At 47.4% G+C, this 27,656-nt stretch overlaps 1 protein-coding gene across 2 annotated transcripts in view; it reads right to left on the bottom strand.

The window, feature by feature from the left end:
* Positions 1-27,656, bottom strand: part of MAP2K7 (mitogen-activated protein kinase kinase 7) — an 849,076-nt gene that overhangs the window by 305,937 nt on the left and 515,483 nt on the right. For both annotated transcript variants that reach the window (XM_069603992.1, XM_069603993.1), the window contains one exon: positions 4,531-4,710. In XM_069603992.1, the coding sequence (XP_069460093.1) occupies positions 4,531-4,710 (180 nt within the window). The remainder of the gene's footprint in view (positions 1-4,530; positions 4,711-27,656) is intronic.

The following is a 27,656-nucleotide window of genomic DNA, read 5'->3' as shown; positions in this document are numbered from 1 at the left end:
TCCTGCCATTTGAAGAAGACTTCGATGAACCCTCCCCCATCGCCAGTTTACCTCTACATTCTTTTAAGGCCTTATGGGTCATCCACTGGCAAGAACCGCAGTCATCAATACGGTGGTCAGAACCGAGGCACAAGAGGCAATTTTTGTGTGGATCAGTCAAAGATATTTTCTTTCCACATTTCTGGCATTTCTTGAATCCCGTCTTCGGTGTGGAAGGGTTCGATGAAGATATTTTTCTCATGGAAAACTGAATCGCCATTTGTAACGATCCGAAGCGAACGGAAAAATGGAACTGAGGCCAATGGGCACATTCGATGCATTTATACAGCGGATGACGTTGGTGCTCGACGGATGCCGCTGAGGGACATATACGCTGCGGCCTCGAGAGGAGCGCCCTCTGGTGGAGAGAAAGAGAAAAATGTTTTTCCGAAGCAGCAAAGCTGGAGGTAAGGATATATCTAAAATAAGGAATACATGGAAGGACACAATCCATTTGAATAATTATTCTCGAAATGTCTCTCAACTGTTTCTTGGCAGTCGCTCGAATGTTGGCAGTCTGGGTTATTAGTTTCCCCCAGCTGATACCCCAAAAAGAGATGGTTGCACCCTTGTCGCCTCTGAATGGTTTCAGGCTGTTGGCTGTTGGCAATGCGGCATACATGCTTTCCCCAATGTACATCTCCTAAAGGGGGATGCCTTTGTTGTTTTTTTTTTGTGGGATTCTCACAGCCTCTTGGCTGTTGGCAATGCTGGTTGTAAACCTTTCGCAATTGTAGTCCCATTTAAGGGAACTTACGTTCTTGCCACTCTGCTTCATTTCTTTAATGGTTTAGTATTCAAAATAATGCCACTTCTGCTTTGTTTCATTAATGGTTTGATATTCTAAATGATGGGGCTGTAACAAGTTTCTCATGCAGAGCACCCACGGTCAGCGTTTGCATCTGGCCAACTCACCGGCATTCTTCGGCAGTTCCTTCTCACGGTCAACTGTTGCAGTAGACCTCTGGCATCCGGTCTGTTCCGCGTACCTTCGGTGAGCTGCGTGTCTGTCTCTTGGAGCTCTGACAGCTTTGTTGATCCTCCGCAGCTGCTCTCTCAGACACGCTGTGTGCTGAGTTGGGAGTACATTGCCTCATCAGCTGGGCTCTCCTCTGCAATGCTGCTAGCCTACACTCTGCGCAACGGCATCAGCTGGTGTGATTATTTCTGGAGCAGTTCCCTGTGCCTCATTTTGGGATTTAAATGTCCCGCTCAGGTGCTTTCACCTGTAACAACTAGACTGCACCTTTTGGTAAACCTGAGTCCTCACTGCCTCTGAGCCCTTCTTCCTCGTCCAAGTACCATAACGGGTACTGTAGTCCATACAGGATTGTGTTGCATTAGTTTGTTCTATTTTACAATAAACCATCAATATTTTAGGAAGTATAGGGGAATCATGAGATCAGTACACCAATTGCCTCATCACGAGTTTCCTCCCACGAGTCTCCTCGCACATGATACCACCACCAGTGTCAGAATCGGGTAGCGGCTGCATTCCCCTGATCACATAGGAGGAGGCCCATACCGGGGACCCCGTGATGATCTCACTAGATTCATCACAGCTACCTCACTAGAAGCGTGTCCGTTAAGCGTTCAAGCCCAGACCTTCGGTGGTCGCCAAATTATGCCACAAGTATCCTTATCCCTGAAGTTCAGCGTAACCGCATCAAGGGATCCTCTCCTGGAGAAGCTTCTGTGACCGTGACTAGATGGACTCCCGTCGTTGCCTATGTGCGGAGACAATCATTGGACCTTCCCTTTCTTCAACCCGAGGTATCCAGAGGAGGTTTACATTGGTGTTTCTTGCATTTCTTCATCGTCAGAGGTTGCAACTTGCAGCTGCACCCGACCAGAGAATCCTCGTACTCGCAACTCCTGGGCATCACTCACCTGCCTGACCATATAAGAACTTTCATAACACGAGGAGGCAAAAGGAAGGCCAAACTAAAATATGGCCAAAGAACAAGCACGAATCTCATGGCACAGCCATTTTATGGTACTAGCCACGTTTAGTAGCTGTATTCAGAAAGCACAAATGTGCACACCACAAATAATGCAAAAATGGTAAAAATGTAACTGCTTCCATCAGCTTGTCTTTAGGCTGATATAAAAGTAAGCAAAAAAACTGCAAAATGCTAGGGTGATACAAAAGTATCCCCCTTGCACTGCATTGTAGGATGCAGTGTGCAATGTTAAAAATACGAGAATTCAAAAAGGGAATACGTTTCCCAGTGCTGACAGTCTGAAAGACTGATCAGTTTCCCCATAAAATGTGAACAAAATACAAGAGAAGTGAAGCTGAAGGCTTTACTTCCCTTCAAAAAGTCAGGACAGGATCAAAAACAGAGCAGGAATGGGGATCCATAGGAAACTATGGGGGTAAAGTTGTAAAAAGAAAACATTTCTTAACAGGGACCACTACTCTGGAGTTATTGTTTTGCAGTGCACCTGCCCCTCCAGGGGTTTGCCATATATCACAGCCTCTCCAATGTTTGTGTGTCCACCGCACTCATAATTAGCTTGATTGTTGTCTTCCTGAACTGGGAAACCAAGAATTTCCCATCGGAAAGTGTACTAAGTTTTTGGTTTGAAGAGTTGACATGCTTGGCACCAAGGAATATGTCCGGTACACAGGGCACAAGGATTTTTGAACTGATTACCAGTAAAAACAAGGGGCACAATCATACTTGGATACAATAAGAGGCAGCCCAGGAGGAGGACAAGATTCCTGAAGATCCTTAGGTCCTGCTGCTATCTCCAATGGTGATGAATTGCACAGGGATACGGTCGACTGCCTCAGCGTCACATCTGGTGGCCATTTTGTTAATGGCACTGAGATATCATACCTCAGGGATGCCTGAGAGACTAGAGTCCAGAGCAGAGGCATAGTAGAAAGTTTCCTCTGAATCCTCAGGAGAAATACAGTATGTGGTGCAGCATGGTAGTTGGTAGGTTTGGGACCTCAGAGAAAGTGCCAGCAGTAGGCCTCCCATGTAGAACGTCCCCTCGCATCTTGACCTAGTAGCAGAGCTAATGAGCCCCTTGGCCAAGGGGCAGGGATCAGTAGCCCTATGGGCCTTGGGCCTGTGCCCAGCTGAAGAGCTCTGCAGATTTCTGGGGATTCCCGTTTAGGCAAGTAGACTTGTCGAATGGTCATATCACCAACCTGTCATGGTTGAGGAACTCCCTGGAAAGTAATCTCCCGCAGAGCGGTCCTATAAAAGAAAGGTGTACTTAACCTTGTCCACTCGGGTCTTCCCACCAGCAGAATCGACTAGATGGCATGCAGAGGAACTAGAAGGAAATCTCCATCGAGTGATACAAATGTTTAACACTGTGGTGTTAAGTATGTCACAAGCGACATGCGTCCCACTGATGACCAGCCTCGAGGCAGAGTATATGCGGGTCTGATGTGGGAAAAGTACTCCACCAGAATACTCATCTGCTGAACTCAGCAGACAACTGGAAGTACCTTCAAGGACGGGTATAAGGAATTGAAAAAGAAAAAAAAACACTTCAGGAAGAGCTCGCCAAAAAGAAGCATCGAGGGAAAGGTTAACTGTCCTATCAATGGATGAAAAGGAACTGGTGGGTGGCACAAGAGGGTGGGGGCTTGCGGGCCATAGGACTATTGTAGCTGCACCCTCACATGCCTTCAGATTTAAAAGGGAATGCACTCTTGCTGTACAAATGATTTTGGTCTCATCTCTTAAAGGGGGGGGCGCCCACACAGTATGGAGTACAGGGGACTGGAGAGGTGGAGAACTCAACAGGTCTGGAAACTCCAAACTCAACCTCCACACCTGAAGAATCCATAGGGCGGCCCCCCTCCCATCCCTCTGACCACAGACTAATCAAACGGGTATCTGCAACCCTCTGCTCTGCAAGCTATTTTGAACTACAACTACCATTAGCCCTATCATGCATTGTCAGAGGTGTGGGATAATGAGAGCTGTAGTCCAGAATATCTGGAGAGCCAAAGGTTGCAGAGCCCTAGGCGGATGAGTTGTTTTGCTGCCATTTGAACTAAGAGGGATTGTACTCTTGCCTGTACAACAGTCTTACCAAGGTTAACACTATTAGGGAAGAGAAGAGGATTCAGACTCACCCCTTGGATACTTGTACTTAATAGGGGCGGAAGTTGTCAGTGGGCCCTGTGTGGACTCTTTCAGGATTTCAGTTCATATAGCCATAGTTCTTAAAATAAGTTTTAAGTTGTCCCTTTGCCCAAGGGCCTTCTCAATGTTATTTTGATTAAATAAAACCCTTGAATCAGATATTGTTGTCTAGAGTGAACTGTGAGCCCAGCATCAGATCACTTTTACATACGTTACGTTGTATAAAAAATGCTCAAAAGCTGGCATCAAGGCACAACCATCATCTTTGCATTTCATTTCTACCCTACCAACCCACTGAATTGTACAAATCTTGGTAAATCACTGCATGCAATGTGCTTTCCAAGCTTGACTTGGCTCATTTTCCAATGCTTACCGCCATGTAGGCAGCACAGCCTGCACTTCGGGTCTTGGCCTTGGAGTCCACCAGCCTTCCGCTAATTCCAAAGTCACATAGCTTGATCTGTCCCCTTTCATCCAGCAGAATGTTGGAAGGTTTGACATCTCTATGAATGACACCATGCTTTTCTTTAAGGTAAAATAGTGCTTTCACAATCTAGAGAAAAGAAAACGTATCAGAAAACATCCTTCATACCAAAACTTACAAACATTCACCTCAGCGTAACATCTCCTCAGTCTAAGAAGCAAAGGCCCACACCGATCTACTTCGAAATGAGAATGTTATGGCAAAATTCAATTTCTGAATCCCTTTTCTAACTGTGTGTGTTCAACCATTTGCAATTTGTCCTGAATGTTTTACTTTCTTTTGGAGGTCAAAAAGACTTTACGTACTTTAGTACCTTTGCCACTGCTACTTATTACAGATGTGCTGGGATCCTATATGGCGATGAGGGGTGGAGTACTTTTTAAGCATCCCTTTCTGTCCATGGGAGATTTGTAGAACTCAAAGTGTTGGCGAGTAGGCTAGTGACAGCTATGAATTTGTTTTATGGACTTTATACCATATTAGTAACCAAATACTCATACATGGTGTCCATTTGGGTACTAAGGCTTTTTAAAAGTTCCATAACCCCATCATTTTGTTTTGTGGTCAACCAGGCTTGTCTGTCTAAAGGCCTCGTGGTGAATGCCTTTTCCATTTTAGTCTGGGTTGGGGTCTTCCAGTCTTCCCAACCCACATCTGCTTGGGTGATTAGAAGTGGGACTGTCTAGCCCTGATTGGCTGGCTGCCCAAACTTGAAATTACATGCTTGCAGATTGGAGGACATGGTTGCCCAGCATATATGTGGATGTGTATATCTGATGAGAAAACAAGGTGCCAATTTCAGATGCATTTTTGAAACATAACTGGAGGCTCTGCCGGTAAAATCGATGACTCCTGATGATGCTAGGTCATACTGAATTGGCTTGACGCTGTCCTTTTAGGTATGCTCCACTGTCTCTACCTGCTTGAAGCATCTCTGCCAAAATCTTCTACTTCCTCCCAGCCTTCATAGCAGAAACCTTTGGCCTACCGTGCTGAAATCACCAAGCCTGCAATTCTTATGCTCTCCTTGAAGTCTTCCTGTCATTGTTGGAACACAGTTGGGTGCCCCTGCTAACTTGCTGAAATGTTGAGTGACTTGCTGTTACTCCCCTACGATCTGCTCTTTCTAAAAAAGATTGGATCGCCTTCAGACACAGTTTCTCATTGAGGGACTGTTTCCTGATGCCTGGTACCCCCCTGCGCCGCCTGTGACTAGAGTGCTGGGTCCACTTTAACTGCAGTTTTGCTGCCGTGTCCTATGCTTCAGGGAACATCCTGACCCGAGTAAATCTTAATTAGTATCCCATCATCTGTGCTCCTCCTGCACCTTGGATGTTGTACTCACTGGAGAGTGGAACAATAAACTAGCCTCTGCCAATGCCAAGTCCCTAGACACCTGCGCTCTGATATTTCAGATGCACCCAGCTCAGATTAGTTGACCACAGGTCCTGTAAGTCATCATCTTCACATAAGCAATATGTGCCAACAACAGCAACCTAGCATATTCTAAATGGCAGAACTTATTTTTGTTAAAGAAGATGTTACTTTTCAACTGTAATAGGCAAACAGCCACGCTAACATCAACCACACTTTTAAAAATTATATTTTTTTGTAGATTGTTCAGAAAACTTTGGATATAGACAACGAATTTGTGTTAAAAAATGAGACGATGAAGGAAATTGATGTAATATCAGAAGCTAGCACTAACAAGGAAATCCCAATATATGTAAGTAGGTACCGTATATAAATAAACTTGAATAGGGCGAACCTGATGATGATCTGCTCTATAAAGCATTGATTTGCTGCTTTTTTCTTTCTGTTCCTTTTTTCTCTTTAGCTCCAACCAGCATAACTATACGTTAAAAATCCCTCCTGAAGATCCTTGCCAACACAAGCAAGGTGAAACATGTGTAGAGGGTGAACCTTATAACCCTCACAACTGACAAACAATGTATTGAATCAACTGAGGGTGAACCTTACAACCCTCACAACTGAGAAACAATGTATTGAATCGACTGTGTAATCAATCAAATAAAATTTATATTTGGAGAGCAAAAGTGTAAGTCTGGTATTTTTCCAAGGAATTCATTCATGACATTGGGCAGCCGCAATGTCCCAAGCTCCACATGCAGCAAACAAATAGCACAATATCAGTGCAGTGACCTCTCACAAAACAGCATCAAGGTAGCTCGCAACAGCTGTTCAGGCTGAACGCACTCTCAACAATCATCTCACATATTTGGTACTTGTTAGGTAAGATTTACATAGAAATCGTTAATCTTCCTGACCTGGGTCAACCCCAGAACCTTTTCCTTTCATACCTCTGAGTGGGAAACTTTTTCCACACTCAACAATCTTTTACTCTGCATAATGTCTTTTTAAAGTTATCCTCTGTAACAACTTTTTGGCAATAAGTGCCTGTTGTTGCTGGGTTGCCCCAGGGGCTCCCCTTTTAACTTTCTCTGGCTAACCTTGAGAGAACTACAGTTCCCAGGGGTAGAAAAGATCTGTGGATCCCTTTTACATTTTATTTTGTAAAACCAGCACACCCCACCTTATGTTTGGTGCTGGGGAGATACAATGTATCTCCTTTCACACTAAAACTGTAACAATTCTGTTACAGGGACAAGCTTACCTTCAATGGCTGGTGGAAGTGATACCTTGTATTAATTTGGTGCACCTTTACCACAGGATGTGTGCAAAGCTGCAGTAATGGCACCCAAGGGTGCTCATTTTACCAAAATCGCCCCAATCTTCTTTTTTCGCCATTTTAGTGTTTCTTGTCCTTTCTTGTACCTTCCCCTGACATCCAGGGCGGGAAATTCCTCTGTGGGATTTTTATCTTTGGCAGGACTCCCCACCCAGGCTCCAGTCTATCTGTGGAGGCATGAAGCGCGGGAGGAGTCCAAAACTCTGCAGGCCTTTGTCTTCCTCCTTGCCTGAATGGGGACAAATCCCAGCGGTGCGGGGGAGGATGGGGTCGGTGGCTGTCCTGATTGGACAACCAAACTGCCCCTTGTTGTAAAATGCAGGGAAAGAATGCAGAAGTTGAATGCTGCGAACCTGAAAGCTGAAAACAAGTCGACCAATGGAAATGAAACCGAAGAGGATGATGAAGGAAAAGCGGCTGAAACAATTTCCAGCGACCGAAGAGCCTGCTGTGTAACCAGAGCCTTCCTTCCAATCGACCTGGGGACTCAGAAAAAGACGACCCAGAGCCTGGTGAGACCCACTAGACTCAAGACGACCTGTATTTTGAGCCATCCCCGCGTTGCTGCAACCTTGCAGGCTGCAATACCCCAATACCCTGGGACCTCGACCCATCTTCTGAATTTCGCTGACACTTCGTGGGCTTTCTGGTGTATCTCCAGAGATACAAATCTAGTCAGAAAAGTCCCCTCAGAGTGCTGGACCTTTGTAACGATGAGAATTCAACCATGATTCTCGGTCTTCTTCTGTGCTCCTTGCAAAGGCGCCAAATTGGCAGAACTGCATTCAGCCGTGAGGAAAATCTTGCCCACAGTCTTCTCCATTGAGCCCTGCTGCAAAGTTCCTTCTGCGGTCTTGTTTTCAGTCACCAAAACAAGGAATCCACTGACCAGGTTTTTGTCTGCAGATCCTGAAGTCCTCCTGCCGCAAAATCTTCAATGCTGAGTGTTAGGGAGAATTCTCTGTTTAGGCTGAATTTCCCTACCTAGTGAGTCCCCCAGCAGCTTTGCTGGATTGCTGGGGTTTATTTTTTTCTCCTGCCAAGAGTGAGACTCTTTTACCCTCACTCTTGGGCATGTTGAAGTGTGTTTTCTTGGTTAAACCTTGTGTTGAATGGGCTATGGGGTCTTTTACTCCATAGGGCCTCATATTTTTGTGATGTGGGTTACACAGCACCCTCGGTGCCGTAACCCAGGGGTGTCCTAGGGACTCCCCAACATAGACTCCATACCCTGGGACTGACTACTGTCTCCCAGGGCATGTAAAGTCACCAAAGACTTTACTAGTCTTAAATCCTGAACAGAACCAGTACAAACCATCATATTGTGGACGTACTGGCTGGGGCAATTCGATTGCCCCAGTGTCTGTTAGTCGAGGGGGCACGTCTCCGTCCCCCCTGATCGAGTTTTGGCTGGTGGCAGTGTAAATTACGTTTTATATTCGACCGCGAATATTTTCCTATGGGATTTCCCATTGTTTTAGGCTAACACATTTAATTATTTATTTACGGTAGCCTTAAACATACCGCCGGTTTATATATTTATTATTATAACTCCGGTTGGGATTTTTTGCCAAAACTTGATGCTAAAATGGCGTTGGCATTCGCCTCTGTAACTCTGACCCAAAGTGGAGCCCTTTGTCCCACTTTTGGCGGGCTTCTCCACAGAAGCCCTCCAAAGTGGTGCCACTCTGTCTGGGGTACTTAGGAGGGGTGGAGGGGGATTTAGGCACCCTGGACTGAGTTACCTAGGTAACTCAAGTCGCACTCCGTCCTGATTGGCCCAAGTGGTGAGCCGGCCAGCTCACCACTTAGCATGTTTGAGTGACAGCTAGGCTGGGTGAATGGGGGTTTGCTGCATAAAAGCAGGGCTTTGGGGACTGGAACTTCAGAAGTCGCCACAGGACCTAAGAATCCAACGAGGGACGAGCTGAGCTGATCTGCTACGACGACACCGCCGGTGGAGCCCTGCTGAACCATCTCACCACTTTTCCCGACGACCGAGGAGAACTCTTAACGGAGTGGTTCCTTCCCTTGACTGGTGGGGACAACCAGTTTTCACCTTCTTTCCGCTCTTCGAGGTATCTCGTGGCCGCCTTGCCAGTGCCAAGCACCCCGGCAACCGGAATACCCACCACTTTTACCCCAACCGCGAAAGTCGGTACAACCCTTTAACCGGAGGACTCCGCGGCTGGTTTCTTTCCGGGCAGTGCAACGACCTTCTTCTTCTGCTCTTCAGCGAGAACTTCTTCTCCCCTGACCGACGTCGAGCCTTGCTGCCACTGCCTGGAACAACTGCCCCCGCTGGAGGATCCTTTCCGTTAAGGTACCGTGTTCCGCCTGGCTTCCCTTGCCACCGACTGTACGGGGTAGTTTTAGCCCCCGGCTTTCGATCCTGGGATTGCCTGGGACACTTTGGCTAAACTTTCTAAGCCTCTCTAACTCTTTTCCGAACTCTTTTGCAAGACTCTGAATCCCTACCAACTGTGTGATCTTGGGCACGTTTTCGCTCTGTCTGCTCTAAGAGTGGTCCCTGCTTAGTGACTTTTGCTCACCTGTGACTTTGTGCTTCTTTGAGCTTACAAAAAGTGTTCTTAACCTTAGAGTGGTGTGTTTATCCTAATTCTGCTCCTTCTCCCTCCCTTCTTTTTACCTACTAGAGTGTCATCTAACGTTAAGCGCTCACCTCTGTTTGAATTATGTGGTGTTAACCTAGAGTTGTCTAGATAGGAATAAGGATTGGGACTGCTTTCCATATAACTGTGTTTGGAGTGTTTTACTATATTTTGCTAGAGTGTTTTCAACTTATGTGTTCTTGAAAATAAATAACTATATACTTTTGAAACCAAGCTCTGGTCAGTGTTTGCTTGTGCTATTGTGTCTGAGTACATATTGTGTATACTTTGCATACTGCCTAACTCTTCTTGAGGGAAGTCTGACTGCTCAGCCACAGCTACCAGGTAAATCTGGGTGGTGCAGACTGCTACCAAGTGGGTTTACTGCTATACCTGTAGTCTTAAATCTTTTGCAGTGTTCCCCAAGGGAACTGCACAGGTTTCTGCCTAACACTGGTGTACAGCGGTGGGATTTGTATTGAGTATACATTTTATTGTGCTTTAGATACCTTAGTGCAACTAACCACAAAGCTTAGCACTGTAAAAGTAATCCTCTAACATGTCAGTTATAGAAAGCTATAGTCAAGAGTCCCTTGCAGCCAAAACTGCTGATTGTTTAAGAGTGCTCTGTAAACATAAGGATCTCCTGACTAAGGGCAAGAAAATGGAGCTGATTGAAAGATTGTTAGCTAACCAAAGTCTGGGTGATGGTTCAGAGGAACCTACCACTCCAGCAACTGTAGATGACAGTATTGAAGTTAACATGGAGCAAAATGTTGATGATTCTGAGGAAGAGTCAGAAGAGGAGGGTGAGGCTGTTGTGACTGTCCCCCCTAGGCCTCTGCCTGCTCTACCTGCTGTACCTACTGGACCTTTACCAGGTCCCACATTTAGTCCTCAGTACTTTGAACTGGAGAAAATGAAACTAGAATTGGAGTATAAGAAACTTAATGCTCAAACTGACAAAGAACTAAGGCTAAGGGAAATGGAGCTCAAGTATGACTTAGAAATGAAGAAATTATCTGTTGAGAATGCTTCTCTCTCTGGCTCCTCTAGAAGTTCCAGTCCTAAAAGACCCCGGATGCCTAAAGAATTGGTTGGTATGTATGAGCCTAAGTTGGATGTGTTGGATTGGTTGTCTCTGTTTGAATATAATCATGGGCTCCAGAACATCACAGGAAATGACTTACTCACCTGGTTGTTCTCTAGGCTTCCCCCTGCTGCAACTGATGTGGTAATGGAGATGGGGGAGGAGGATAAGAAGGACTATGAATGTGTGAAGCTAGCTTTAATAGCTAGGTTTGGGAAGACCCCTTCCCAGTATCTTAAGAGGTTTAGGAGCCTCAAAAAGCATGATGGTACCCCTTGGGCTACCTGGGTGAGTGAAGGGTTGAAAAACTTAGAGGGATGGATTAAGGGTTACAAGGTGAACACTTATGAAGGTATGAAGAATTTGTTTATGTTGGAGACTATTTATGATGCCTGCTCTCCTGAGCTCAGACAACACTTGGCTGATTCCAGGGAATTAGATTCCCGGAAACTAGCTAAGGCTGCTGACTTGTGGGTTGCCAACTGGGCCACTCACAAGGATTCTGGGGTAACTCAGAAGAAGGATGGGGAGAAACAGCCTAAAAAGGACTCCAAAGAGAATTCTAATACTACAAATTCCAAAGAGGGCCCCAAACAAAACTATAAGGGTAAGCCACAAGGGAAACCAAATCAGGCTAGTGTACCTTCTGGTCACAGACCAGAAGGAGGTCAGAACAAGCCTCCATTCCAGCGAGCCTTTGGCTCATGCTTTGTTTGTAAGGCTACTGACCATGTGAAAGGAGATCCCAGATGTAAGGGTAAACCTTCAGGGGTCCAGCTTGCCTCCTTAGCCTTCGCTCCAGAAGAGGAAGTACATATGGCAAGTGGAAACTTTCTATTACTAGCTGATGAACCCACTGGAGTCTCAGCTAGTGTTTCTTTAGTCTCTCTGGGGTTGTGGGAACAACAGAATTTAGATGTCTATAACTCTATCCCAGATAATACTAAAGAGTATTATAAGGACAGTGTCCAGGTGAATGGTCAGGAGACTCCTGCCATTAGGGACACTGGAGCCAGCATAACTGTGGTGGATGAATCATTTTTCAAGGCAGAGGATGTTGCTAAGGCACCCAAATGCCTCACCAAGTTAGCTGGTGGGCCTGTGCAGATGTGTCCCCAGTTACCAGTTCTCATCCAATGTAATGATATGGCTGTAAAAATACCTGTCAGTGTACAATGTGAAGTGCCAGGTAGGGTTCTGTTGGGTAATGACCTCAAAGCTCTTGGAGTTGTGTCACATACCCCCAGACCACCTAGCAAAAGGTTACAGGAGCTCACAAAACCTGCAAGAGAGAAAACCCTGCGAGGGTTATCTCAGGAGATGATGACAGAAATCACTCCTCTCCCACTGGAGCAACTTACTGCAGTAACTACCAGATCAGGACCAAAGGGGCAACGCAAGACTCCTAGGAAAAAGCCAGCAGCAAGCACTCCAGTGCTTCCAACAAGGACTTCCCCTAGGTTGTCCAAAGTTACACCTGTAACTCCACCTCCAGCTGAGGCTGAGAGGGAGGTACAACCCTGTGTGGTTGAGCTAGACTGAGGAAGAGCTAGGAGGAGGCCCCAACCTTATTGGAGATTTGGACCCTGAGGACCATCCTGAGCTGCAGTCTTTACTGGCAGAAGGTGGGCCTAGCAGGGCAGCTTTTCGTAAGGGGCAAAGAGAATGTCCAACTCTGGAAGGTCTCCGCCACCAGGCAGCTTCTCAGGCTGATGGGCAAGAGCCTGGGAAGTATAGGTTACACTGGGAAGATGGCCTCTTCTACAGTGAACCGACTGTGTCTGAACCTGGAGACTACAAACGCCTTGTAGTCCCACAAGAGAACAGACAACAGTTCTTACAACTAGCCCATGAGATACCTTTGGCTGGTCACTTGAGTTTCAAGAAGACCAAGGAAAGGCTCTCTCTCTACTTTTATTGGCCAAAGATGGGGGCTGAAGTAGATAGATATTGTAAGAGCTGCCACACCTGCCAGACATCTGGTAAGGTTGGTTCCAAGAATGTGGCACCTTTAGTGCCTCTCCCAGTTGTGGGAGTCCCATTTGAGAGGGTAGGGATTGACATTGTTGGTCCCCTTGATCCCCCAACCTCCTCAGGCAACAGGTTTATCCTTGTTGTAGTAGACCATGCTACTAGGTACCCTGAGGCAATTCCTATGAGGACTGTTACAGCTCCGGCTGTGGCTAAGGCCCTCCTTGGTATTTTTACCAGGGTTGGGTTTCCTAAGGAGGTAATCTCTGACAGGGGGTCAAACTTTATGTCCCACTACATGAAAGCCATGTGGAAAACCTGTGGAGTTACCTACAAGTTCTCAACCGCATACCACCCTCAGACAAACGGGTTGGTTGAAAGGTTTAACAGAACCATGAAGAGCATGATAGGTGCTTTAGAAGAACCCCTTAAGAAAAAGTGGGACCTTCTACTGCCATGCCTTCTCTTTGCTTATAGAGAAGTCCCTCAGGAGGGAGTAGGTTATTCTCCCTTTGAGCTTCTCTATGGCCATCCAGTCAGAGGTCCATTGGCCCTGATTAAGGAGGGATTGGAAGGTGCTCCTCCCCTCAAGCCAGTCAGAGTGACTGACTATGTGATAGGTCTCCGGAGGAGAATGTCACACATGATGGCAGAAGCAAGTGACAACTTGAAAGCTGGTCAAGCTCTGGTCAAACATTGGCACGACCAGAAGGCTAACATGGTTGAGTTTACTCAAGACCAGCTAGTTCTAGTTATGCTCCCAACAAGGCAGAGGGCCTTGCAAGACAAATGGATGGGACCCTTCAAGATTGTGGGAAAACTTGGAGAGGTCAACTATCTGGTGGATCTGGGCAGACCCAGGGAAGCTCCTAGAGTCTTCCACACCAACCGACTAAAAGCATACATCTCCAGACCTGATGTAGGAGCCTTGCTTCTAGCTTCAGCTGCAGAGGAAGAAGAGAGTGAATCTCTCCCTGATCTCCTCAGAGGTGTGCCTTTAGATGAAAAAGTTGAAGGAGTCAATCTCTCTTCAGACCTGACACCTGAGCAACAAGAGGAGTGCAAATCTATGTTAAATCAGTTTGCCTCCCTGTTCTCACTGTCACCAGGCTTGACCCCTTGGGGCCAGCATGAGATACTCACTGGTGACTGTCTGCCAGTCAAAAGCAGAGGATACAGAATGTCAGAACATATCAGAACCCACATCAAAGGAGAGGTCAAGAAGATGCTTGATCTCGGGGTAATAGAGCCCTCTACTAGTCCATGGTCTAGCCCAGTTGTGTTAGTACCAAAGGCAGGATCCAAAGACTTGAGATTCTGTGTGGACTATAGAGCTCTAAATGCAGTCACCAAGACTGATGCCCACCCTTTGCCCAGGACAGATGAGTTGGTGGATAAACTTGGTGCAGCCAAGTACCTCAGCACATTTGACCTGACGTCAGGCTATTGGCAAATAGCCCTGACAGACCATGCCAAGGAGAAAACTGCATTTTCAACCCCAGTTGGCTTGTACCAGTTTAAGGTCATGCCTTTTGGACTAAAAAATGCACCTGCCACATTCCAAAGGATGGTGAACCAAGTTCTAACTGGGATGGAAGACTTCTGCATGGCATACTTGGATGACATTGCAGTCTTCAGCCACTCCTGGGAGGAGCATGTGAACCACCTAGGACATGTGTTGCAGGCCATTGAACAGGCCCATTTGACAATCAAAGCCAGTAAGTGCCAGATTGGTCAAAGTAAGGTGGTCTACCTTGGACATGAGGTAGGAGGTGGAGAAATAAGGCCTTTGCTCAGCAAGATTGAAGCTGTGCAAAATTGGACAACACCAACTACTCAAACCCAAGTGAGAGCTTTCCTAGGCCTCACTGGGTATTACAGGAATTTCATTGAGAACTATGGGACCATAGCTTCTCCACTGAATGTAATCTCCTCTCCCAAATTCACTAAAAAGGTAAAATGGAATGAGGAGTGCAATCAGGCCTTTGAAAAACTGAAGAGAGCTCTTTGCCAAGCTCCAGTGTTAAGAGCTCCTGACTACCACCAAACTTTCATTGTACAAACTGATGCTTCCAATGTAGCTATAGGTGCAGTTCTAAGCCAACTGGATGAGAAGGGTAGGGAGCACCCCATTTGCTTCATCAGTAGGAAACTGAAGGATCCTGAGACAAGGTGGCCAACTATCGAAAGAGAATGCTTTGCTATTGTGTGGGCACTGAAGAAGTTTAGGCCATACTTGTATGGTTCTACTTTTGTTATTCAGACTGACCACCAACCCTTGAGATGGTTAATGCAAATGAAAGGGGAAAATCCAAAACTATTGAGATGGTCAATCTGCCTGCAAGGGTTTGATTTCACCATTGAGCACAGGTCAGGGTGTCACCATCAAAATGCTGATGTAGGATGTATATCATCGACTAGAGGTATGAGGTTCATCCAGGAGTGGATTAAATCCTCCTGTCCCTTAGTCTGGGGGGGGCGAGTGTTAGGGAGCATTCTCTGTTTAGGCTGAATTTCCCTACCTAGTGAGTCCCCCAGCAGCTTTGCTGGATTGCTGGGGTTTATTTTTTTCTCCTGCCAAGAGTGAGACTCTTTTACCCTCACTCTTGGGCATGCTGAAGTGTGTTTTCTTGGTTAAACCTTGTGTTGAATGGGCTATGGGGTCTTTTACTCCACAGGGCCTCATATATTTTTGTGATGTGGGTTACACAGCACCCTCGGTGCCGTAACCCAGGGGTGTCCTAGGGACTCCCCAACATAGACTCCATACCCTGGGACTGACTACTGTCTCCCAGGGCATGTAAAGTCACCAAAGATTTTACTAGTCTTAAATCCTGAACAGAACCAGTACAAACCATCATATTGTGGACGTACTGGCTGGGGCAATTCGATTGCCCCAGGGTCTGTTAGTCGAGGGGGCACGTCTCCGTCCCCCCTGATCGAGTTTTGGCTGGTGGCAGTGGAAACTACATTTTATATTCGACCGCGAATATTTTCCTATGGGATTTCCCATTGTTTTAGGCTAACACATTTAATTATTTATTTACGGTAGCCTTAAACATACCGCCGGTTTATATATTTATTATTATAACTCCGGTTGGGATTTTTTGCCAAAACTTGATGCTAAAATGGCGTTGGCATTCGCCTCTGTAACTCTGACCCAAAGTGGAGCCCTTTGTCCCACTTTTGGCGGGCTTCTCCACAGAAGCCCTCCAAAGTGGTGCCACTCTGTCTGGGGTACTTAGGAGGGGTGGAGGGGGATTTAGACACCCTGGACTGAGTTACCTAGGTAACTCAAGTCGCACTCCGTCCTGATTGGCCCAAGTGGTGAGCCGGCCGGCTCACCACTTAGCATGTTTGAGTGACAGCTAGGCTGGGTGAATGGGGGTTTGCTGCATAAAAGCAGGGCTTTGGGGACTGGAACTGCAGAAGCCGCCACAGGACCTAAGAATCCAACGAGGGACGAGCTGAGCTGATCTGCTACGACGACACCGCCGGTGGAGCCCTGCTGAACCATCTCACCACTTTTCCCGACGACCGAGGAGAACTCTTAACGGAGTGGCTCCTTCCCTTGACTGGTGGGGACAACCAGTTTTCACCTTCTTTCCGCTCTTCGAGGTATCTCGTGGCCGCCTTGCCAGTGCCAAGCACCCCGGCAACCGGAATACCCACCACTTTTACCCCAACCGCGAAAGTCGGTACAACCCTTTAACCGGAGGACTCCGCGGCTGGTTTATTCCCGGGCAGTGCAACGACCTTCTTCTTCTGCTCTTCAGCGAGAACTTCTTCTCCCCTGACCGACGTCGAGCCTTGCTGCCACTGCCTGGAACAACTGCCCCCGCTGGAGGATCCTTTCCGTTAAGGTACCGTGTTCCGCCTGGCTTCCCTTGCCACCGACTGTACGGGGTAGTTTTAGCCCCCGGCTTTCGATCCTGGGATTGCCTGGGACACTTTGGCTAAACTTTCTAAGCCTCTCTAACTCTTTTCCGAACTCTTTTGCAAGACTCTGAATCCCTACCAACTGTGTGATCTTGGGCACGTTTTCGCTCTGTCTGCTCTAAGAGTGGTCCCTGCTTAGTGACTTTTGCTCACCTGTGACTTTGTGCTTCTTTGAGCTTACAAAAAGTGTTCTTAACCTTAGAGTGGTGTGTTTATCCTAATTCTGCTCCTTCTCCCTCCCTTCTTTTTACCTACTAGAGTGTCATCTAACGTTAAGCGCTCACCTCTGTTTGAATTATGTGGTGTTAACCTAGAGTTGTCTAGATAGGAATAAGGATTGGGACTGCTTTCCATATAACTGTGTTTGGAGTGTTTTACTATATTTTGCTAGAGTGTTTTCAACTTATGTGTTCTTGAAAATAAATAACTATATACTTTTGAAACCAAGCTCTGGTCAGTGTTTGCTTGTGCTATTGTGTCTGAGTACATATTGTGTATACTTTGCATACTGCCTAACTCTTCTTGAGGGAAGTCTGACTGCTCAGCCACAGCTACCAGGTAAATCTGGGTGGTGCAGACTGCTACCAAGTGGGTTTACTGCTATACCTGTAGTCTTAAATCTTTTGCAGTGTTCCCCAAGGGAACTGCACAGGTTTCTGCCTAACACTGACGTACTGTGTTGCCTTGGATATGTACTTACCTTAAGTCTCTTAGGATTTCTGCGTAGCTGTGGGGTGTTTTCTGTGATGGGGAGGCCTCTAGTTCAGTGCACCCAGTCCCACTGCTAGAATCCTGCTAGGGTGTCTTCTGAGAAGCCCCTGGACCCTATTCTAACTCTAGAAGTACTCACCTGTTTGCACAGTCTTCCTAAGGAACTCTAACATTTGCTACTTAAGAACCTATCCTAACACTACCTGTTGGTCACTAGATCCTAGTGACCTCCTGACCTCCCTTCTGCTAGTGAGAACACTCATGCTCCAAGAATAAGGGAAACACATTTAAGAGATTGGGCGTTTTGCCTAGAAAAGAAAATAAGAGTTAATAAGTTACTTATTTCTAAAAGAGTTGGTTAATTGTAACTCTAGGAGTGAACCATTAAAAAAAGCTCTTACCTTGGATGTGTGATGCACTATTAAAATTATGGTCCACATCTTTCTTTCCTTAGAACCCATTTTGCCATTCTAATAGAAAGTAGATGTGAAGGTGTATTACTCCCCTATGATTAGGTTGTGCCTCTTACCAAAAGTAATACACTGGTTTCACCAGATTATGCCTGTTAGGATAATTGTACGAGTGTCCCCCAACTGGGTCCTGCTTCACCCGACTTGCTGCTAGCCTGTCCAGAATAAGTCTGTATTAGGTTGTTGCCTACCTAGAATAACTGAATCATTCAGTAAAGTATAACATTGGGTTTTGCTTTCCCTGTACTGTTGTAGGCAGACAGAGTCCTGGGTTCTAACTGTCCCTCAGAAGTCGTACATAAGTTAGTTGTATAGCTGGGAAAGATTTAACCTGGACTTCATTGTGAGGATAAAAAAGTATATGGGTTTTACTTAACTTGAGTTAGCTGTGTGCCATCCAAAAATAAGTTACAAGAGTTACTGCATAGCTCAATCTGTGTTTCACTGATCTCAAAAACACCCCTAATTGAATATTACATCCTTAGGCTTCACTCACCTAGAAGAACTGTGTTTTATCTCAAAAATAGTTCTAGGTATTTACTGTACCTGGAATAAATGTTCCACTATTCACAAAACGTGTACTGTCCAGTTGACCTATTATGTGATTTGTTACTGAGTCATTGTACAACTGGTAGGGTCTACTGCCCTGGCATTACTGAATGTAATTGTGAAAGTAACCATTGGTTTTTACTCCCCAAAAATATGGGTTACCTATACTGAATGTGTATGAAAAGGTTTCACTTCCCTAGAACTACTGTTAGGTGTTCTAAATAAGGTTTATGCTTTGGTCTGTGAACCTTTAAGCATAGTGTTGTGTTTTGATATTTGTGATTACAAATAATAATAAAGTTACTCACCGTAGTGACTACCTTACTCCTAGTCCACAGTCCCCTTTCCTTCATAGATATGGGACATTCCGTCCTTGGGGACCGGACCGGACCGCTTTTGTAAAAAGCATCAAGAACTTTGAATATTTGTCATTTTATTTTTACGTGGGGTACCGCACGTGGCCGTAACCTGGCCCTCCTGAGCTCCGCACACGCATCGCCCTTCAGCCCTTCTCTATCTCCAGGTCTGAGACTATTTAAGCAATAATAGAGGATACATTTTAGAGGGGATGGCGGGCGGGCCTATGGAGGTAAGGGGACTACGGACAAGGAGTAAGGTAGTCACTACGGTGAGTAAGGGAATAGTTTCTTACCTGTAACTCCATTTCTCCAGCATTGGTATCTTTCATGGATTCACATGCTTAGAATATTCCCCGTCGTCAGGCTGGGAATCCCCGGTACATTATATAGACCCTTTCCCGTAGGAAAACTTTTTCGACGCTTATGCGTCCCATCCACCTCGTTTTGTATCATGCGTGCCCGCGCCGTCAGGACGCCTTGATATAAATACAGGACCCGCCCCCGCGCTCCCTCAGATTTCGGCCCCCAAAGTAGAGGGGGAACTAGTTTGCATGCCCAGGGGAGGCAGGCGGGCGCATGTGAATCCATGAAAGATACCAATGCTGGAGAAATGGAGTTACAGGTAAGAAACTATTCCCTTCTCCAGCATTGGATCTTTCATGGATTCACATGCTTAGAATAGATTACATAGCAGTACCATCCCGAAAAGAGGAGGCGTGCATGCAAACTCACATACTTTCCTCACAATGCCCGTTCCCTATGGTCGTGTACCCATCAGCAATTGCTAACATAGAAAACAAACAATATTCAATCATCATTGCAACAAGATCTACCTTATTGCAATAGGTGTCGAAGCACCGCCTGTCCCATCCGAGTATCTTCGGCATGTTGTTGTGACAGGCAGTAATGGCGGGTAAAAGTGTGTGTAGCCGCCCAGGTAGCCGCCATGCAGATGTCCCCCAGAGGGACTCCAGACCACAGCGCCGTCGACGATGCCGCCGCTCTAGTTGAATGAGCTCTTGGGCGTCGCAGAAGAGGCTTCCCAGCCTTGGAATGGCAGTACGAAATGGTAGACGATACCCATCTTGACAGTCCTTGCTTTGAAATGGCTTTGCCTTTAGCACCCAGACCATAGGCCACGAACAATTGCCTCGTTTTCCAGAAAGGTTGCGTGCGATGAAGATAAAACTTGAGAGCCCTCTTCACGTCTAATGTGTGTAACGTGCGCTCCGCTCCCGAGCATGGCTCTGGAAAAAACGTAGGTAAGACGATAGAGGAATGTTTATGGAACACTGAAGGAGCTTTCGGTATGAACTGTGGGTTAGTGGCAAGGACCACCTTGTTCTTAAAAAAATCTTAAGTATGGTGGGTCTACCATTAGAGCTTGGATTTCCGAAATACGTCGGGCTGAAGTGATGGTCACCAGAAAGGCCAATTTCCACGACAAAAACTTTAGAGACGACGATGACATTGGTTCAAAAGGAGGTTTCATAAGAGACGCTAACACCAGATTGAGGCTCCACACCGGAGGAAATCTCTCCTCGGGAGGGAAACTCCTGAACAACCCTTTAAGGAAGTGCTTAATCAGGCGGTCGCTGAATAATAGTGCGGAATGTCGTTGACGTGTAAACCTGGAGATGGCGGCCAGGTGTACTTTTATCGACGACACCGATAAGCCCTTTTGAGCTAAGAACAGCAAGTATGGAAGGAGCTGCGGAACCAGACCTGGTTGATCCCCACACCACTGACAGAAACTCCTCCATTTGTACAAGTATGAAGTGTTTGTGGAAGGTGCTCTTGCCGCTTGCAGAATACGACATTCCTCCGGAATCGTTAGCTGGCCAAATTCGGCGAAGTCAGGAGCCAGGCCGTCAACTTGAGGCTGTCCGGGTCGTGATGCCAAACGATACCCTCCTGTCGAGACAGAAGGTTGGGGATCTTCCTGAACCTCATTGGCTCCGCCGCCGCCAAGTGCAGCAGGTCTGAAAACCACACCTGTCTGGCCCAATACGGGGCCACCAGGATCACCCGACATGGGTACTTGAGGATCCATTGCAACGTCCTCCGGATAAGAGGAAATGGAGGGAATGCGTACAGGAATTTGTTCGTCCATGGGAAGGAGAACGCATCCCCCAGTGAGCCCTGCTGAGGCCACCTGCTTGCATACTGCGGGCATTTCCTGTTGTCCTTCGTCGCGAACAGATCGATGGAAGGATGTCCCCACTTCTTGAATACTTGTTGTAGTTGCTGGTCGTTCAGCACCCATTCGTGAACTTCGTTCATTTCCCTGCTGAGGGCATCTGCCTCCACATTTCTCACACCAGGCAGGTGGAACGCCAAGATTAGCATGTTGTGTTGCAGGGCCCAATGCCAGATTTTCTGTGCCTCCGTCGACAGGGACCTGGAACGTGTTCCTCCTTGTTTCCTTAAGTAAAACATTGTAGTCGTGTTGTCCGTCATGACACGCACCACAGAGTCTCTCAGTTGAGGAAGAAAAGATTTTAGAGCCCACCGCACTGCTCTCAGTTCTAGCAGGTTGATATGCAGGGAGGACTCTTGTAACGACCACCGGCCTTGTACCTGTAACGTATCCAGATGAGCTCACCATCCGCTCAGCGATGCATCCGTCACCACCGTCTTCTGGAACTCCGGTTCCACCAGAGGCATTCCTTTCGTTAGATGAGTGGAAACTCTCCACCAACAGAGGGCTTGTACCAGTTGTTCGTCGATGACCAGTCTGTCGGACCAGCGACCTTGGCTCTGCGCCCAACGGTCCGCTAGGAATTCCTGGCAAGGCCTCATAAACAGACGGCAGTTGTTTATCAACGGAATGCAGGATGACATGGTCCCTAGCAGGGACATGTATTTGCGCACCGACACCCTGGTACCGCATCTCCATTCCGACGCCTTGCTTTGTAGCTTCTGTATACTTTCGCTGGATGGTCTTACAAGGCTTGTGTGCGTATGAAACTCCGCTCCTAGAAAGACCAAGGTCCTCGAAGGCTCTACGGAGGACTTGCTGAAGTTTATCGCGAAGCCCAGTTCCTGTAAGAGGGACATCGTGGCCCCCAGACTGTTTCGTGTTTGTTCCATGGACGAGCCTCTGACCAGCCAGTCGTCTAGATAGGGATAGACATGGTGACCGTCCTTCCTTAAATGGGCCGCTATGGGGGCCAAGCACTTGGTGAACGTCCTGGGGGAGGACTTGAGACCGAACGGGAGGACCTTGAACTGAAAATGCTTTCGCCAGACGACGAACCTTAAATATCTCCTGTGTCGTGGACGTATTGGGATATGAAAATATGCGTCCTGAAGGTCTAGCGACGACAGATAATCCATGGGTTGCACTGACCTGATAACCTCCTGGAGCTTTAGCATTTTGAATTTTGAGCTCTTTAGCCATTTGTTGAGTACCCTCAGGTCGAGAACGGGCCTCCATTTTCCATTTGGCTTCTTGACGACGAAGAACCGGGAATAAACCCCTTGTCCTTCCTGTGCCACAGGAACCCGTTCTACCGCCCCTTTTTGTAGCATAAGCGCCACCTCTTGTCTTAGAACTCGAAGGTGGGGCTGGGCCGAAAACACTGGCGGAAGAATTGGAGGCTTGTTTTTGAATTGCAGCGCATGACCCATGCGAATCGTGTCCAGAACCCATCGATCTGTGGTGATGCATTTCCATTGGTCGATATGATGAGAGACTCGACCCCCCAGGACGTTCCGAAGGCCGTCATTGGTTGCTGGTTTGCTTGTCCTTCGTCGACGAGGGACCCGAGCCGCGTCGTCTGGAGGCTTGATAATCTCTGCCTCTACGTGCCGACTGGGATGCCCGTCTGTAACCTTGTGAGGCGTATGAGGGCCTGTTAAATCCACGGTCCCTAGAGGCTCCAAAGCGGGAGTTTCCGGAAGCACCCATGAAGGGGTGAAAAGAGCGAAAACTTCTACCTGTCTGGAGGGCGCCAAGAGACCTAGCTGTATCCGTGTCTTCTTTCATCCCCTTCAAGGCTTCATCTACCTTGTCTCCAAACAGATGTTCTCCTTCACATGGCATGTCTAGGACTTTGTACTGGACTTCAGGTCTAAAAGTAGTACATTTGAGCCACGCTTGTCGACGAAGTACTACGCCATGATTGATTTGTTTGAACCCAGACTCTGCTAGGTCCACCGCAATATTAATTGCATGGTTCGACGCCTCCTCGCCATCCCGTACTAGCAACATGGCTGCTTTTCGGTGTTCTTCCGGCAGATGTTCTAGGATAGGGGCTATTTTATGCCACATCTCCCTATCGTAACGTGATACAATCGCCAAGGAGTTGGCTGCTCTTACCGTCGTGGAGCCGACTGAGAGCACCTTTTTCCCAAAGGCGTCCTGCCTCCTTGCCTCGCTTTCTGGTGGGGTTGAACATTTTTGCTGTACTCTGGCCTTCCTAGCCGCTGCTGCCGATACCACAGAGTCTGACAGTGGCTGTGATGTTAGACATTTTGGAGTGGACTCCGGAGCTTTAAACTTCTTCTCAATACGCCCCTTAATAGCCGGTTCCAAGAACGAATGACGCATCGTCTTGAGGCCTTCTTGCCATACGTGGTCCAGGATTGGGATGGCAAATACCGCTTTCCTCCTTTGACCCATGTGATCAAAAAGAAAGCAATCTTTCTTTTGCTCCTCAGGAATTAAGCCGAACTCGGAACACGCTTTTCCCATCCTTGCATGGAAGGCTCCCACATCATCCGGAGGAGATGGTTGTGCCTGGCTCCTCGTAGACTCTACCTCTACATCCGAATTCCATGTTGGGTCTCTCGACGGTGACAGGGAGATGTCCGACCCTGAGTCACCTCGTATAGAATCGGACTCCGATAGCTCACCCTCCTCCTGCGCTCGAGGACGATCCTTCACCACCTGGGAGGCCGACGGGCTTTTGGTCGTCGAGCGAGCTGCTTGAGCTTGTTCGTCGACGGAAGGTGCAGAAAATATCGACGATGAAGTGCCAGGCTGAGGGATCTGCGTATCCAGACGCTGCAAGAGCTTCTGAAGTGTATTAAGCACATCCAGAGACAAAACCGTCTCTTGTCCGCAGGGCATTTTTCGACAGGCCGCACCTTCTTCGAGGGAGGTTCCGACTTGCTCCTGGAGGCCGTGGAGCCAACTTCTGATGCCGGATAGGCACCCGCTCTATCGTTAAGCCAGTCGACCATCCTTCTTTTCCGGTCTTTAAGGGTTTTTTGGGAGAAACCCTGGCATATCTCGCATGTATCCGCCGTGTGGTGCGGGTGGAGACAGTAGATACAATCCATGTGGGCATCACCTTCATAGACATTTTTGAGTCCACATGTCGCACAAGGACGAAATAAAGCTTTTCCGGACATATTTATTCCAGAATGTAACGTCGCCGAAGCGAAAATACAACCTAATTTCGATTAGCAGTAACCACGAGGATCCCACTACTTTGAAAGACGGTTGAAATCTGAGGGAGCGCGGGGGCGGGTCCTGTATTTATATCAAGGCGTCCTGACGGCGCGGGCACGCATGATACAAAACGAGGTGGATGGGACGCATAAGCGTCGAAAAAGTTTTCCTACGGGAAAGGGTCTATATAATGTACCGGGGATTCCCAGCCTGACGACGGGGAATATTCTAAGCATGTGAATCCATGAAAGATCCAATGCTGGAGAAGTCTTAGTTACTTACCAGTAACTGTATTTCTCCAGCATTGGTATCTTTCATAGATTCACATGTTTGAATATTCTCCATTGTCAGACTGTATCCTCGGTGATAAAAATGACAATGCATTACTTACCGTAAAAGCATTTCTGATGGTTGTATCTGCTTAGATTCACATGCTGTGCATAGGTCCGACATCCAGTGGTCACTGCGGAGTATTGCATTTTGTTTTTCGTAGTCGAAAAGGGGACGTCGACAAGGCGTGTCTGTAACACTATCCCTATAGTGACGTGCTTTGTACCCACAATCCCTCACGCGTCGAGGTCCCTCTGTTTGTATTTTTCTGCCCTGAGGGAGCCTTCTAGACGTGAGTGAGTACAGAAAAGAGAGAAATATAGAAGATGTCTATGTTCCTTCCATCCGAGCGGGGAGGAAGGGTGGGCGCATGTGAATCTAAGCAGATACAACCATCAGAAATGCTTTTACGGTAAGTAATGCATTGTCTTCTGATGTTTGTTAATCTGCTTAGAATCACATGCTGTGCATAGACTAGCGAGCAGTACCCGGAGTTGGCGGTGGGTTATGAGAAGGAACAGTAGAGAAAAGATGTCTTAATACTGCCTGTCCCACCTGGGAGTCAGATCTAGAGTGTGCATCTAGACAGTAGTGTTTTGTAAAGGTGTGCACAGAACTCCAGGTAGCCGCTTTGCAGATGGACTCAAGGGGAACATTTGCAATGAATGCTATGGACGCCCCCGTGCCTCGAGTAGAATGTGCTCTTGGCCTAAAGGGCAGTTCTCTCTTAGCAAGAGTATAGCAGAGAGTGATGCATTGGACAATCCATCTAGAAATAGTGGACTTTGAAACTGCATCCCCTTCTCTTCCTGCTGCCACCGAGACGAAGAACTGATTAGTCTTCCTCAGTGATCTGGTTCTTTCCATGTAGAACATGACCGCTCTGCGCACATCTAGTGTGTGCAGAGTCCTTTCTCCCAAGTTGGAAGGATTTTGAAAGAACGCTGGTAGTTCTATAGACTGGTTTACATGGAATTTTGAGATGAATTTTGGAGCAAACCTTGGGTGAGTGCGTAGAACCACTTTATCTTTGTGAACTGTAACAAAGGGGTCTAGAATAGAAAGAGCCTGTAGTTCACTTACTCTCCTGATGGAGGTGATAGCTATTAGGAAAGCAGTCTTGAGAGTGAGGTTTTTAAGAGTTGCTTTGTGCATGGGTTCAAAGGGTGATCCCATGAGTTTTGTAAGTACCACGTTAAGGTCCCATCCGGGAGCTGGGTCAGCTATCGGGGGGTGTATTCTTTTTACTCCCTCCATGAAGGCCTTTATAACAGGGATCTTCCACCACGACACTTTGAGTTGGGAAGTGGTGTATGCAGAAAGTGCCGCTAGGTGGACTTTAATGGAATTGAACACTAGACCTGAATCTAATAAATGGGTCAGGTATAGAACAATATGTGTGGGAGAGCAGTCAATTGGGTTGATGCTCTTTCCTCTGCACCAGATGACAAATCTCTTCCATTTGCTAGAATAGCAGTGGCGAGTGTTAGGTTTTCTGGCTTCCCTGAGGATGTCCATGCATCCCTGCGGGAGCTGTAGGTGTCCAAATTCTACGACCTCAGGAGCCAGGATGCTAAGTTCATGTTCTGGGGGCATGGATGCAGCGTCCTGCCCCTGTCTTGTGACAGCATGTTGCACGGGCAGGGGAGTTTCACTGGGGGAGATAGAGACATCTCCATCAAGTGAGCGAACCATGGCTGTCGGGCCCACATTGGGGCCACCAGTATCATGGTTACTTGTTCCTGGTGCATCTTGTGCACCACCTTGTTGAGAAGGGGAGTCGGGGGGAAAAGCGTAAACAAATTTCCCTGACCATCGAATCGACAGACCGTTCCCCTTGGATTGGTTTTGGGGGTACCTGGAGGCGTAGCTTTGGCATTGTGAGTTCTCCAGGGTTGCGAACAGGTCTATTTCTGGGAATCCCCATTGCGTGAAGACGTCAAAGACGATGTCTTCGTGCAGTCGCCATTCGTACTCTTCGGGCAGGGGGAAATCTCTGCTGAGTTTGTCTGCCAGCAGATTGAGTTCCCCTGGTACATGTTGTGAAAGGAGGAACATATTCTGTTTGAGAGCCCACTTCCATATGTTCTGGGCCAGTTTGGACAGGCCTGGAGAGTGGGTTCCCCCCTGCTTGTTGATGTAATACATGGCTGTGGTGCTGTCTGTAAGGACCATCACTGTCTTGCCTTGTAGGTGTTCCTGGAAGGCTTTTAGCGCCTTGAACACCGCTAGTAGCTCCAGAAGATTGATGTGTTTGGATGCTACGCTCTGAGTCCACTCTCCGTGAGCAGTCTGATGGGATAGGTGAGCCCCCCATCCTGTGAGGGATGCGTCTGTGGTTAGAGTGTCTTCCGCCGCGGGTGTGGCAAAGGGTTTCCCTTTTTCTAGGTTTTCTTTTGTCCACCACCGTAGCGAGAGAACTAAGGCCTGCGAGACCACTAATAGATCGCCCCATAGTCCGCTGGCCTGACACCACTGGCTGTTGAGCCACTCCTGCATTGGGCGCATGCGCAGGCGCGCGTGAGGTACCAAATAAATACACGACGCCATCATGCCTAGCAAGCGCATTGCTTTGCGTACCGTCACCTCTCGACCGGACACATATTGAGGGATCTGAAACAACATGTTTTGGACCCTCTCTTTGGAGGGGAAGACGAGGCCGTCCTTTGTTTGAATTAGAGCCCCTAGGAATTGGTTGATTTGGCTGGGGTCTAGGCTGGACTTCTTTTCGTTGATGGAGAAGCCCAACTGGAACAAAAGGTCTACCGTCTTCTGGGTATTGGAGAAGCATGTTTCGTAAGAATCCCCTGTTATGAGCCAGTCGTCGAGGTAAGGGTAAACTGGGATGGACAACCTGCGCAGGTGGGCCGCTG

Source organism: Ambystoma mexicanum, chromosome 3q (assembly GCF_040938575.1).
Source record: "Ambystoma mexicanum isolate Mex_15411 chromosome 3q, UKY_AmexF1_1, whole genome shotgun sequence".
Lineage (NCBI taxonomy): Eukaryota > Metazoa > Chordata > Amphibia > Caudata > Ambystomatidae > Ambystoma > Ambystoma mexicanum.
This window is presented reverse-complemented; position numbering and strand designations above follow the sequence as displayed.